Source organism: Macrotis lagotis, chromosome 2 (genome assembly GCF_037893015.1).
Source record: "Macrotis lagotis isolate mMagLag1 chromosome 2, bilby.v1.9.chrom.fasta, whole genome shotgun sequence".
Lineage (NCBI taxonomy): Eukaryota > Metazoa > Chordata > Mammalia > Peramelemorphia > Peramelidae > Macrotis > Macrotis lagotis.
The window spans coordinates 331,393,738-331,409,213 of NC_133659.1; the positions used below are offsets into that span (position 1 = coordinate 331,393,738).

General features: G+C 43.6%; 1 protein-coding gene across 1 annotated transcript in view; it reads right to left on the minus strand.

Moving 5' to 3' along the window:
• Nucleotides 1–6,595: 6,595 nt before the first annotated feature.
• Nucleotides 6,596–15,476, minus strand: part of NPTXR (neuronal pentraxin receptor) — a 41,998-nt gene continuing 33,117 nt past the window's right edge. The window contains exon 6 of the mRNA XM_074221079.1: nucleotides 6,596–15,345. Coding sequence (XP_074077180.1) covers nucleotides 15,103–15,345 — 243 coding nt within the window. The 3' untranslated portion in view covers nucleotides 6,596–15,102. The remainder of the gene's footprint in view (nucleotides 15,346–15,476) is intronic.

Below are 15,476 nucleotides of genomic sequence, written 5' to 3' on the forward strand. Positions count from 1 at the left end.
AACTAGTGCCTGCCCTCCAGGAGCTCACATTCTAATGGGAGGTAACCACACAGTGAAGACCCTTACCCAGTGCAGTAATGTAAATGAACAGTAGTTGAGAAACAGTCTGTATATATAATTATGGGCTAGTGATAGAAACTGAAGTTTGTTCCACCCTTAAGATCGCTTATTCAGAGAAATCACACAGATAAGATCAGAACTCATCTGGGCTATAGTTTGACCCCCTAGACACTGTGAGAATGCTTTGTAAACTATAATTTACCAGGCACAGATAAACTAACTGGTCCAGGGAAAGCATGAATGATTGTATCTGGTATTGGTTTGGGGGTCAGAAGCTGTATTTTTGACTCAATACTTCAGTCACTGTCATGGGAACAATTGATCCAACTCATTGAAATATTGAGGACCTCTTACAATGATATGGATGAAAGCTAATGGAGGTCCTGAAGCATTGCCGGACTCCTAAGATACAAATGACATGGTCCCTGTCCTTAAGGAGCTTGCTTTCTACAAGTAGGCTCTTCCACCCAAGGCTTTCCTCATTTCTACCTTAACAACCAATGCCTTGTTTTTCTGGGTCAAAATCAAGTCCAGAATAGTAGATCCCATCATCAAATCTTTCACCTTCTAAAGCAGGGGTGGGGAATGTCAGGTCTGCAGCTCACATAAAGTCCTGCAAATCATTTGGTCTGGCACTGCCATGCCAACCACAGGTAGTACTTGAAATTCAATAACTCTAGGAGCTTTTTAGGGGTAAATTAATTAAATGTTTGACCAAAAATAGCAGGCAAATGATGTTATAAATATCCAAATGGCTCAGGGCTGAAAAAAGGTTCCATAGTCCTACTCTAAAGGATGGAATTATCGCTAAAGCAAATCGAGAAAGTCCTCAACTCCTCTGCTTTAGCGTGTGCGCGCGCACACACACACACACACACACACACACACACACACACACATATATACACATACACACAAAGAGGTCCAACAGAGGTCCAGATAAAGTCCCCCAAATTCTGTTGTAAACAGAACTCAAGATCCAATTATCCCTTCCTTCTGGAAAGTCTCTCCCTCCTTGTCATTCACCCAAATGATCTCCATGATGCTTCTCTCCTTCCATCTGGTAGATTTTTCTCCAAGGAGTGTATCTTTTAGATACGCTGACTATCCTCATTATCTAATCTGTTTCTTTTCAGTAAAATGTACCTTTCTATCCATGGGCTCTGCAGCCTGCCATTTCTCTTAAAGTTTCTTTGTTGTTTCTGCACAGAGACTCCCTTTACAAAACTAGTACTCCTGTGGATGGCAGGGCAAGGTCAGGCATTCAGATTATTTCCCACTAACGTAGAAATGACTCTTCTTCTTAGTAGAGCCCACCAAGATTTCTAGCACCAATTGATTAGGGAACAGGACCACTAGGACTTTTAAAAGGGAGAATGGTTTAGACTGGGGAATGTGGAGGCCTTGGTAAAGGACATATCAGAAGAGTTGAAATTGGAATTAAAATAGATCAAAGGTTATGACTTTCCTTTTTTCTTGGAATGATCTCAGGCTACTTTAACAAAAACATTTATAGTGGCAGCTAGGTGGCACAGTGGATAGAGCAGCGACCCTGGAGTAGGAGTACCTGAGTTCAAATCCAGTCTCAGACACTTAATAATTACCTAGCTGTGTGGCCTTGGGCAAGTCACTTAACCTCATTTGCCTTGCACAAAGATTAAAAAAAAGAACAAAAACATTTATGAGCAAAGAGGTAGTCAGACAGTGAACTGGGTTTTCCAAACTGTGTTTTCTTTTAAATTTTGTTATAAGGGACAGATGAATCTTCAGGTAGGTGGGTATATTCTGAAATGAAAGAGATATGAAATAGAAGGTATTGACTTAAGTTTTTTAAATGGAGGTAATAGAGTCACTCTCTTCCTTCTTGGTCAGACCTTTTGGGAGGGTCAGTTCTGGGAATTACCTTTGAGGGAGGAAATGGGTCACAGGGGAGATTAGTCTGAAGGAAGACACCTCACTGTGTGAGTATTGGAGGGGCTTGATAACTTCCTCAAAATGATTGTCTTGGGGTTGGAGGAAGGCTTCCTGACTTGAGGGGAGAATGAGATGGGTAGAGATCACAGAGAACAGAGAAGAGAGAAGCTTCCCAAAAGGGTGGCAAAGCAGTGGCATGGAGTGGCTTATTACATATGAGCACTGGGTCCTTACCCAATGATTCCTATTTAGGGAGGAATGGGACTAACTGTATGTAGATCTATTGACTGATCACATTTAAAATCACGGGGTCACAGGAGCCTCGATTTTGAGAAGGAAGGAAGGGTCAAACCATCTAGCCCAATGCCCTTATTTAAAAGCTGAGGAAACTGAGATCCAAAGAAATGTAGTAACTTGATAAGAGTCAGAAAGGTTGCAAATATCAAAGTCAGAATTTGAATCCACTTCTTCCTAATTGAATCCAGAGCCAGGGGTCTTTATGTCTCACAGCTCTTGAGATCCGATGGTAAAGTTTAGGTTCACCTCTGTGAATGGGAGCCATGAACGTGGGTTAGATGGGGAAGCAGCAGGATCCTACAGTGGGGGTGCTTCCTTGGCTTTCTGGGACTTGCTGCCTTTAATTTTCCCCATCCCAAGGGGAACCCAAGACCTCTAGTGGCCCCTTTATATCCTGTAGTGATGAGTCAGAAGAGACCATGTGGAAAGTGCTGCCAATTTACCATCAAGAATCAGTCGCCTGGGCTTGAGTCCTGCCCCTGATGTCTACTAGCTGTGTGACCCTGTGCAAGTCCCTTCATCTTTCCAGATCTCAGTTTGCTCCTCTGTCATTTGAGGGTGATAGTACTTGAATGACTTCACTTTTCAGGAGCATTTTGTGGAGGAAATTGTCTTGAAAACCTGTGACTGGCATTATGGAAGTAAATGTTCTCTAAAGTCCCTTCAAATTAGAGGTCCATGACCTATGTAGCAGAGTGGTAACCTGAATGGGTCTATCCTAGGGACCATGCAATCAGAACTTCCCTGGAAATATATGGAGACTCCAAGGACATGGTGACTCAATGCTGGGACATCAGTGAATAGTCCGGTTGTTTCTGGCCATGTGGTATTCCAGTATTGAAAGCCTGAATGGCCCCTTTCCAACCCCATTCCATACCCTGACATTGATGGAAGGGGCAGGTTATGGCATCAGAAATAAGATTTCCTTCAGCCTTCTTGGCTACAGTACTTTTGCTTTGACAAAAGTATGTATGGGGGATGAAGAGGAAGGGTGAGGATGCAGTGGCTATCTCCCTTTATTCTGCTTCTGCCTTCCCCACCCCTACTCCCCACCAGGAATCATGAACTCAGCTAGGTTAGCCTACCCATAGGTCTTTGCTGAGCCTTTTTGTTGTTTTGTTTCATTTGGTACTTTTTCTCCTTAGATGACTGACTGCCCATCAACCTCAAGGTGGGTATGTGCAGGATTATAGGTGAATGTGAGTTCCAAAGGTCCAAATGATTAACTGGCAGTTGCAAGAGTCTGGGAACAGTTGAGCAGGAAGTCCAAAAGAGGTTTTGACTTGGAAAGGAAAGAAAGGATAGGGTGAAAGTGAAATGTAATCTGTTCAATCAGCAGTCTCACAAATTGCTTTATGGTCTTGTGAACTAATGAATTAATGGATATATGAATGCATGAATGAGCATTTATTATACCCTTACAATATGCAAAGCTCTGGGGATACAAACAGAAAAATAAGATAGTGCCTGTCCTCAAAGAGGCTCCCATTCTAATAGGGAAAATAATACAGAGAAGAAGTGAAATACCAGTGAGATGGAAAGATCTCTGTGCTTGTAGTTATATGTTCTTACCGAATCCTATCCAGCTAAGGCAAGTTTGTATGTTTTTGTTTCTTTATTTTGTTTTTGTTTTTTAATTTTACAAGGCAGTGGGGTTAAGTGACTTGCCCAAGGTCACACAGCTAGGTAATTATTAAGCGTCTGAGGTCGGATTTGAACTCAGGTACTCCTGACTCCAGGGCCTGTACTCTATCCACTATGGCAACTAGTTGCCCCAAGCTTATCTCGTTTTGAAGATTTAGTCTTTTTTTTTGTATTTATAGGAGTAAATGTGTCCCATACCTGATTCGTGATATACATTGAATTTCTTGTAAATTCTGCTCCCTTCCACCTCTTTTGGGAGAGGGCCTGAACATTAGCCATAATCTGATATAGGAAAAACTGGACTTGTGATTTCATTGATATAGAGAACTCCCTAAGAAGGAAACTTTCTCTGCCAGTGCAACTGGCTACTCAGTCTTGAGACTTATTCAAGGTCACACAGTTAGTATGGATCAGAGACAAGATTTGAATCCAGGTTTATCCAAGACAAATTTCTTATCCATTATACATGGAGAATTTTTATAATCTAACTTATAATTAAAACTGCCTCTGGGTTATACAAGTGAGTGATAATGAGTGTAAGAAAAGGGAACCCCTGCATCACCAGAGGCAAGTAGATGCAGAACAGGAGCTCCCCAGTTCTTGTGGACTTAGCTGTCTCTTGATGACAATGTGTGTTGTTTTTTTCACTTGTGTAGGTTGTCTCCCATTTCTGCACTGTTCTCCATCCTCACTTTTAGCTTCTACAAACTCAAGCCTTCTACATGAAGGTTCCCCCCTCCCCTAGCTCTTAGTACATTCCCTCCCTCAAATTATCCTGAGTTTATTTAGTATAGAGTTATGCAGGTGTATAGCAAAGCTAATCTCCCTTCAGGCAGGAAGAGACTCTGAGACCTAGTTGAAAGAACTTTGGAAGATGTAATCCAAAGCAAATTTCTCTCACCGGGAGAAATTATTGTAAGAGTTGGACATCTGTGTGCAGGGTTGAGGGTAGAGTAGGAAAAAGAAGAAAAAAGTGAGCTAGAGATGGATTGGGCGTGTGTGTTTTCAATGGACACTGAAACTAGGTTGTTGAAAAGACGGCCCCAAGCATCAAATCATCTCCATTTGTTCAGACCCCTAAGAATGGGAAAGGCTGAAAGAACTGAAGCCCCTTGAGTTAGTTCTGACCTGAGACTGAGAAAGGCAGTGGTTTGATTTAGCTTTCCACCCCCTGCTTCTTCCTGGTGATGGCAAGCATTGATGCCAAGATTCTCTGTGAAGTTAGTTTTAATTCCTGATTTAGATAGTACTTTTAAAATTAGGCTACTGTGGTTAAGAACTTTTTTTAGTTTTTTTTTGCAAGGCAATGGGGTTAAGTGACTTGCCCAAGGCCACACAGCTAGGTCATTATGAAGTATCTGAGGCCAAATTTGAACTCAGGTCCTCCTGACTCCAGGGCTGGTGCTCTAGCCACTGAGCCACCTAGCCACCCCAAGAACTATCTTTTTAAACTGCTTTTGAATGAGGTACATGCTTACCAGCACAAGCTTGGGGTGTGTGTGTGTGTGTGTGTGTGTGTGTGTGTGTGTGTGTGTGTAAGAGAGACAGAGAGATAGAGAGACAGAGACAGACAGAGACAAAGACAGGCAGACAGAGAGACAAAGAGACAGACAGATAGACAAGAGACAAAGATAAAGACAGGCAGAGGACAGAAAAAGGAGAGACAGAGGAGAGAGGGAGAAAGAACTAGAGAGAGAGTGAGAGAGCAGAGAGGAAACAGAGAGAGAGAGAGAGAGAGAGACAGAGACAGAGACAGAGACAGAGACAGAGAGAGAGAGAGAGGAGTCTGGAGAAATGTTTAGATTAATTCTTCTCAGAATAATATTTTTTAGAAGTTGAAGGAAATAATAAATTCCATTGATGATGTTTGATGATGATGGTGTTCTTTGTTTTGGAAGAAGACCATGACATTAAGGAGATGATGCCATGACAAGCAAGCGAACTGGATTTGAGTGAGAGAGTGGTGTGCTGGGTCACAGTTTCACTTTCTCCTCCAGAGCCACCTGGGTCCAATGGTCAGATGTGAATCAGGATGACTGGAGATGGCCCTGGATGGATGTGAGGCGATCATGGTTGAGGTCATACAGCTACTAAGTGTCTTAGGTTGAATTTGAATTCAGGTCCTCCTGACTTCAAGGTCAGTGCTCTACCCATTGGACCGTCTAGTTGTTTCTAAAAAATTCCATTTACTGGCTAATGAAAAGAAAGGGATGAGTCCCTCCCTCATAAAATTTTGCAAACTCCATGAAATCTATCCATAGACCATCCCATTTTAAGACAGTAAGATGTAGAGGAGGTGATGACTCACAGAGGGGGTTCCCTCATCTGAGAGATCGCTATACCAATGAAATCACAGGTTTGCCCCATCCCTCAGTGTATACATATCATCTCTTTCAAAAGAATAATCTCCTTGAGGGCCTTGAGGCCTTTGTATGTCCAGCAGGTGACATATAGTAGGTGATGAATCGATGCTTTTTGGTGGTCATTTTTCATCTTTTTATTTCCAATTTGGAACCCGAGGTATTGCACATAGTGTTTGATCAAGTTGGGTTGTTAGTGAAGTCGACTGAACAGTAGGGGTTACAGAACGGAGAGGAGGAACAGGTGGTGCTAGGGTGGGCCTTTGCCTTCTTTGCCCACTGTTCTCAGAGGTGGTCCTCCCTCCCAGCCCCACCCCTGGAAAGAAGAGGCAGGAAGTAAACATCACGTTTATTGTCAACAATCAAATTTACAAAAAAAAAAGAATCACATGTTAATAAATATGCAATAGCTCTCTCTCTCTCTCTCACACACACATACACACACACATTGCAGTTCATGTCACAGATGTACAAAATGGGGTGGTGGGAGGGGGGGGTCTGGAAAGAGAGGAAGAAAGAGCAGCTTGGAGGAGCCAGAATGTGTGGTCTCAGTGATGGTCACGAGGATCACAGTGTCGCACAACTCAAACACAATTGTCTCACAGGCCAAGTCCCCCAAATGGTGCCTGTGTCTTAGGGTGGGGTGAGTAGAGTCACACTCAAGGAAGGGCAGTGGGATTTGGAGGAGCCAGAGGGCAGCAGATAGGGGGAGGGGGTAGGACATGGAAGGAGTCATGTAGAACATGGAGAAAACACTGGGACATCAATGGGACCAGGTTTGAAGGAGAGCAAGTATTATTGTTGAAGATGAAAGCCTTCCCTTATCTCCCTGCTTCCCACCGTGGGGACCAAATCCTCACAAAGAAGGATTTAACTTCTTGGTTCACCTGATCCTGAGCTTCACAGAGATCAAGGCAGTGCCCCCCCCCCAAGCTGTCCACATCCCTGCTTGCCCATGACACAAGGCCCTATAGGAGCCTCCATGTTGGCACTTGAGAGTGTGGGGTCTCAGAGGAGAGAAATGGATAGGAAAATGAGCTTGCATTGGGAAAATAGGCCTATGGATGGGGCAGGACTGGTCCTTCTCTTTCTAGAAAGGTCTGAGATCATTTGCTTTCCTTCAAACCTCCCTATGGGGCCAATGTTGTATTGAACCATGTGTATTGAACTACTTGCCATCTGCTTTCTGCATCCCGTACTTTTGGGGAGCACAAAGAGGTTGATTTTTAATAACGTAAATAATCCCCACAATTCCCTCTCAGATGATAATACCCCCTTTCACCTGACTCCAGGTCCCTTTCCACACATTAGAATTTAAACCCTCTGAGAGCAGGCAATGTCTTCCTTTTGTCAGTCTCTTCAGTGGATTGAGTGGTTGAACAATAGCATCCTCAAGGAAATAACCTTCCTCCCTGTCCTCTCTGCCTTAGAAGGACAAGAGTTTGGAAACAACTAGGCTTTAGATTTAGCAGGATCATGGGGATCTCAGATGAGACATGGAAGAAATCTTAATTCAATGAGCCTATCATATGGTCAGACACCAGAGAGACAAAGTGAAAAAGGAAACACTTTTGACAGTAATAATAACTGAGTCCTCCCTGTGCCTGAGGGTCTGAGGAACCGACATCCTTCAAGAACACACCATCTGGACAGATAGAGACGTTGAGAAAGGAAGAACTGTCTGGGGCACAAGTCAGGGTCCTAACCTTGACCTAACCTAGACTTCCAATTTCTCTTGTTTTCTTTTCCTTCCTTCTCAGGGAGAAAGCTAGGGACTCCAGCAGCTAGGGACTCAGCCATGAGAGATGAGGACCAGGCACTCCCTGACAGGCTGTCTTGGTAACAAGGTCAAGGCCTTAACCATAACTGGCTACGGCCAATGGCATGCATCACAATTCTGAGATATCCCCCTTAGCCACTTCCTCTTTTATACACAATTGTCAACAAAGATTTTATTTTTAAAAGGGGGAGGGGAAAACCCCATATTCTAGATACTCAAATTCTGAATTCTGCTATCACCATGGCAACAAGACATCGCATTATTGATAGAGCCCTTGACCCAGAGCTCTTGCTGCCGTCATCAGCTGTTACCAGGGCAACTCAGGGCTCTGTTGGTTCTGGCTAAATAGCGACCACAACGTCACTGGGTCTTTGGGGAGTGTGGCTGAAATCAGGTATAGAAGAAAGAGAGAAGGAATGTTTTTTGGCTCTTGATATTCGAATGTGCCAGTGGGGAAGGGCCTGTAGAGCCGGGGGCCTTAGAACAATGATGTGGCTATGGAAGAATAATATGGCAGTGCCAAGTCTCTGGCTGGTGGCCAGAAAAGAAGATAAGAGACCAAGAGATGGAGAGAGGAACAGTAAAGAAAGCGAGACTTTGTAATGCAACTTGTAATTAGTCAAAGTACAATCAGCCCCTCGGGAGGTATTCTTCTATGGCAGGATTCCTGGGTTCAATCATTCCACCTGTATTACATGTTTCTCCCCATCAATGCCTCAATTTCCCTTGTTCAGGGGAACAGTGACTTGGAGATGCTTCCTAGTGGAGGTGGGTGCCAAGGTTTGGGGTTATGCCATAAATAAATATTTTCCTATTGCTAGGCACTCTGGTTTTTTAAGATCACCAATCATCCAAAACTCCAAAGGTCAGGCAGCTTCATGTGTAGAAAAGGGAAGTGGCCAAGGAAGCAGAAAGTTTGAGTGTGAGCCATCATATAAACCCAACTCACTAACTTCTTTTGGCCTCAGTTTCCCTTTCTGTAAGGCAAAGAAAGGATGAAGTTCCCCAACCAGTTTGCTGAATTCCCTTGAGGGGCCAGCCCCAAGAGAGACTGCAAGACTAGATGTTCTGGGAGATTCCTGTCACCCCCAAGATTCTAAATGGGAATTTAAGGTTCTCTACTGCCTAATCCTAATATATTTTTATATTCTTATCTCACACTACTTCCCCTTACCCATGCCAGGCCAGACTCTTTACCAGGCTACAAACTTACTTTGTACTTTCGGCCCTCAATAACTTGGTGATGTTGCTTTATTACATTCATATAATTTATTTTGCATTAGAATTATTTGCATATTTTTCTCCCACCTTCGATCTAGACTCTATCCTCCATGAAGACAAGGATCACCTCTTTACATTTCCCCCCCACGCTTAGCACAACATGCTCTCTATGGCAGGTGTTCAATCAATGTTGGATGAATGAAAAGATGATTTCTCCCATGACATAGTGATGAAGCCTAGTGGATGAGACTAAGGTCCCTTCAACACTAGTACAGAACCAGTAGGGTTGGCCCAGGGCTAAGAGGTTAGAGAGTAGTGTAGACATTAGCCATTAAAGAGCCACTGCTCCCATGGATGCTATCCAGGGTGCTGACCACACTGCCTCTCCCTGAAGGCCTCTGGCCATAAGGATCTCAATTCTCTATCTCACAGCCAGACCTCGAGCCTCTGACTACCTTGAAGCCTCCTCTTTTGACTAACAATATCTACCCTAAACTATGTCCTACCTATAGTATCTGTTAGATCTTTGTGTTGCATTGTAAGCTTATTAGTTTTATGAAAGCAGAATCTGTCTTCGCTAATCTTCAAAGGCAGTCTTTGTGTACTTTGTGTGTTCTGTCCTTTTGTCCCTGAAGAGAAATGAGAAGGTCCTTCTTCTTTGTAGAAATGGTGATGGGGAACTATGAATATAGAACATTGCCTATACTGTCAGACTTGATTGATGTGCTGGTTTTGACTTTCGATTTTACACTTTTTGATTCTTTGTTATGAGGGATAACTTTCTGGATAGGATAGGAAGAGGGATATATTGGGAAATGAAGGTGATGTAAAAAGAGAAGATGAATAATTTTTTAAGTTTTGCTCTTCTTCTTTCTGACAGCAACATTTTCTATATCAACATCTTCTGTCTATCTATTCCTATAACTTGTTCCTGCTTTGCCCTGACAAGCTCTGGAGCAGTAGACTGGATTTCCAACTGGGTTCTTTAAAACTTGTTCTGACCAAATTATAGAATATAGAAACACACTACTGCTAGTCAAGGGCTAGAAATTCCATATCCAGAAAATAGCTGTATCTCTTGAAATGAACCAAAGAGTATGGTAACTCACAGGAGCTGAGCACCAGTGGGGTAAGTTCCCACCTCTGACCTGCCTAAGAAGCATGATGGGATTCTTGAAAAGAAAAAGAGGTAGTGGGAAAGTTATAGTAATGTGATGACTAACAGGCAGCAAATGAACATCCATAAGGATCTCTTGCTCTTAGTCTCTGGAACATCCCTGAGCAGCCAAAGGGTTTGTCAAGCTGAAACTTCAAGATGGTTGAAAGAATTCATTATTAATAATGTGATCAGTTTGAGTAACCCCATCATCATCATCATCACCATCACCACTGTAAAGACCTTCAGTTTGTTCAGCATTTCAGGACTGATGCTTCATCATGACCTTAAATATACCTCCCACTGACTTGTGTCATCATAGGCTGGCATTCCACAAAATTCTAGAATCTTGGATCAGTCATCCCAAATTTTGATTGATTGACTGGACTACAAAGCCCCAAGGTTTGTTCCTGCATCCTCATTTATGAGACTTGAATCACCTTTTGCCTGCTTAAGAAGTCACATCAGAGCTTACTTACTGTTACTGGATTTGAAGCTCCCCTCCCTCTCTCCCTCCTTTCTCCCTCCTTTCTCCCTCTCTTTTCCTCTCCCTCTCCCCCTGTCCCTTCCTCTCTGTCTCTATCTGTCTCTAATTCCCTAACCATAGTCAAATCCCTTAAACTGCTCTAGGCCTCAGTTTTCTCATCCATAAAGTAGGGCTAATAATATTCATAGTAACTATGCATGTCCTAGAATCAAATGTGTTTATCTATGTAAATCCCTTGGTGTAATTTAAACCCTTAAATATCAGTTGTCTCAGAAATGTATTTCCTTTCAATGAGGACTTTTGACCTCTTGCTTAAACAGAATGCTTCCTTAGGTATTGTTTTCTTGCCCTGAGGTTCATATTTCATCTTCAGACTCCCAATCCTGCATTGAATGATCTAGCAGATGTCATCCAAGTAAAGAAACAGGCCTTTGAGATGCCACAAGACAAGGACATCATCAACCACCACACCTGGTGGTTATGCTGCAAAGCTGGCTCCCTTTCCTATTACTCAAGTACCCATGGACTGGATTGTAAAGAGCTGGCCCTGAGTGATCAGTTATGGTAAGGATTGGGTGATCCCAGTCGGGATGAGCTTTGCAGATCACAGGCCAACTTGATAGGTAATTGTCTTTGATGTAAGAGACAGCAGTGCTCTAGAGATAAAGCTTCATGGGAGGCTGCTGTTCTTCAGTTTGTAATCTTACCTCTCTGTGCAGGGAGCCCAAGCTAAAGACTTGGAAAGTGCCCATTCCAGATTGATCCCAGTGAAGGATCCATTTCCAAACAATGTTTAATCATCCTGGGTTCCACAAACACTATTTCCCAGTTAAATAAAAATCCATCTGGAGTCAAGATGGGAATTTCACTAGTTTTTCTAAAGAGGGAATCACCAGTAACCTGACCTTGAACAATAAGATGAATGCCAGTCTGTCTTTATTTCTTTCAGTAAGACTATCTCTCTCTAAGGCATGAAGATATGTGTGAAGGTGGATTCTGGGACTTTGGGAAACATTATGGACCATAACTTTGTAACACAAACCAACATCTCCATTTTGACAAAGGATGAGAAGATATTAATAACCAACCAATAGCTTTTAGGCTACGTACCCTCATGCTTCTTAGCAGGGGCATGCATAGTCTTATTGTCCACTGAATAGAGTTTAAACTCCTTTGTCCGGCATTTAACATTCCACACCACCTGGCACCACCAAACCTTTCCATTCCTAATCTCATCATACTCTCCTCCACATACGCCATGCTTCAGCCAATTTAGGTAGGCCTGCATTTCTTATACATGGTAATACTCCTGAAATTTCTTTCTTCCCCCTCTAAATCCATTGAATTCCTAGCCATCTTCTGAGACCCAATTCAAATGCCAGCTACAGGACTTGATTTTGTCCTTTTTTGCTGAGTGAAACAGCTGATACTCTGAATTACAGTTATCTGTGAATCTCATGTCCCTGTTAGACTATAAACTCCAGGAGGGCAGAGCTCCCAATACCTACCTAGCCCTGTGCGCTACCCTAACCCTAATAAGCCTTTATGAGACTAAATGTAACTTTGTGTGTGTAGGTATTTGTAGGGCAAAGGGGTTAAGTAACTTGCCCAAACCTAGTAAGGATCAAGTGTCTGAGATCGGACTTGAACTCAGGCCCTTCTGATTGACTCTAGCACTGATGCTCTGCCCCCTGCACCACTTAGCTACCCCAGGCTAAATGTAACTTGAATGGTACCCACTCAACTTATTTCCCTGTCATCTTGTTTGTCTAGCGGCTCTGTTACTTAACCCCATGGCATCCTCAGCCTATGTCCCTCTTCCTCCCATAGTGGGGTTTCAGCTGGTCACCACCCCCCTAAGTTCATCCTTCACACAGCTGCTCAAATAATTTTCCTATAGCCCTATATTCCTTAGCTCAAAATCATTGTATTTCCCAGTTGCTCACAGAATAAAACATAAACTACTTAGGCAGGCAGTCTTGGCCCTCCACAGTCTGTCTCCCATCTACCCTTCTGGTTTTATTTCACACAATTCCCCTTCATATACTCTCCATTCCAACCAGACTGGAGTCATAGGGATTCCCCAAATCAGAAAAGCTCTCTTCCATTTCCATGCATCCACTATGACCTTTTAGTCTGGGATGAATTTCCTCTTAATCTTTGCTTTTTCTTTAAGATCCCTTATTTTCCTTAAGGGTTATCTCAGGCACCACCTCCTCCGTGAAACTTTCCCTGCTCCTCTCAGCTGAAAGCCTCCCTCCTCCTTTTCAAATGTTCTTAGATCACTTTGTCAGAGAAATGATGATAATGGCAATCACCCCAAGGCCAATCACCCCAAATGACCGACAGAATGACAGATGCTAAATCTGTTGGTCCCTTTTCTTTTCTAGTCTGTATTTCAAGATTCCTCACCTAATAGGCACTTAATTCTTATGATAGATATCTAAGGTCTGAGGCAGCTTACATCTTAATCATTTAATTGAAGGAAAATGGAAAAAAGATCTCTTCATTTGGGAGAGGTTCAAACCCACCATTAAGCAAATATCCCTCTCCTCTTTAGCTCAAAATGGGGTTTCCATAAGACAGGCTGAGAGACATGAGACCCTGCTCAGTCATCCCTATGGACATTGACTGGTTTGGGTCTTGGACCTGGACCTCAGCACCCTGCCTTTGACCTCTGTCTGGTCCAAGACCTTCCATGTGACCCCCTAGGATGCATGGTGGCTTCGAAGATGGATGGAGTCAGAGATGGAGTAGAAAAATGCTTACTTAGGTGATTTGGGGGCATTATGAAGGAGCAGAGATCCCCTCTATGCCAAGTCCTGACAGCCTGGCTGAGTGATGTTTGAAATACTTTAGAGTTATGGTCTGGTAAGAAGGCAGATCTGCCCATGATGGGTCCAGAAGGAAAAGGGAATTGGCCAAGTTTATAGAAAATCCCTGGACCCTGATGCACCAATGCCTATTCCTAAAAATGCTAGGTCCAGAGGGAGGCCATATCTGTTGGCAGTGCTCATGGGAACTCATGAAAATGAGCTCCTTGGGAACAGAGGGATGGGTGGAGATGGACCCTCCAGTGCTCAGGCAATATCCCCCACACCACACATCTGGTGATGCCCAGACACCATTTAATGTCTTGTGATGGGGGTGATGACAGATAAATGGAGGACTGGAGGAGGAAAGTAGTTGGATATGGAGGCAGAAAAGACATGTTCAAATTCTGGCTTTGCCACAGATTCCATCTATGAAAAGAGGGATTTGGACCAGATGTTGAAGTTACTTCTAGATCTGAATCTATGACTGTTGTTCAATCATTTCAGTCATGTCATAGCTTTGTGACCCCCATTTGGGGTTTGCTTGACAAAGATACTAGAGTAGTTTACCATTTTTTTCTCCAGTTAATTTTATAAATGGAGAAACTGAGGCAAACAGGATTAAGAGACTTATACAGCCTCTCACAGTTGGTACGTCTCTCTGAGGTTGGATTTGAACTCAAGTTTTCCTTACTCTAAGGCCTGATGCTCTGTGTACTATAGTGCCACCTAGCTAATCCTATGATCTGAGGATCCATGATTTTTGTCAAAGAGATGAACCTAACTTTAAATTCTTAAATCCTTTGGGCCTCAGTTTCCATATCTGTAATATGAAGATATTGGAGGCAATGGTCTTAATAAAGTCCCTTCCATCTCCATATCTATGTCTTTGAACTCAAATGATAATGTTTTGGGCCTCAGCCCCCACTGGTAAAAGAGAGGGGACTGAAGTAGATGAACGCTGAGGTCCCTTTAGACGTGATCTGTTCCAAGCCTCCATTCTGGTCAGTTATTAATTCTTGCTAGAGACAGAGACATGCCCAAGATAGTGGGCCCAGCGGTGGGCAATTCCATGCTTTCAGTTGTCCCTCCTGCCCCCCCTTTCCCCAGGACTCACCCTACACTTGACAGAACAAGTCACAGCTGCTGAGTATCGGCAGGTGTCTGTCCTCATTACCTGGAGAATGTGGGAGAGTGGATGATGGGGGGGGGGAGGGAGGGAAGCAATGATATCCAAGGTCTATCAGGGAAGAGTGAAAGGTGGAAGGATGAGAAGGGTGGGGTGAAGGGAAGGGGTGCTGCCTGCCTTGTGCTCCTCTGGGGAACGACAGAGGGGGAGGAGGCTGGGATTGTAGGCCCACCTCCCACCCTCATGCCTTGGCCTTGGCCTTGGCCTTGGCCTTGCTCTTGCAGGAGTCAAAAGCCAACTTGGTTGCACCCCCAAAAGCCTCTACCAGCTTGTCATCCCAGGGGATAATGTTACCCAACAGGGGGGAGGTGCAGTTGGCAATGCCCAAGATCTGGGCTGGTGTCAGGATATGATCCCACAGGTTGAACTGGGCAATCTCGCCCACAAAAGCCTGGGTGGCATCAAATCGGCCACCCAATGTATCCTGGGGGAAGACCAAGGGGGAAATGAAGAAAGGAAGGGAGAAATGGGGTAAGGGAGGAGAGAGACAGACATAAATTCAATTAATAAAACACTAGTGGTTCCTGGCGGTGCTTGCTTTTTTGAAGTGGGCAG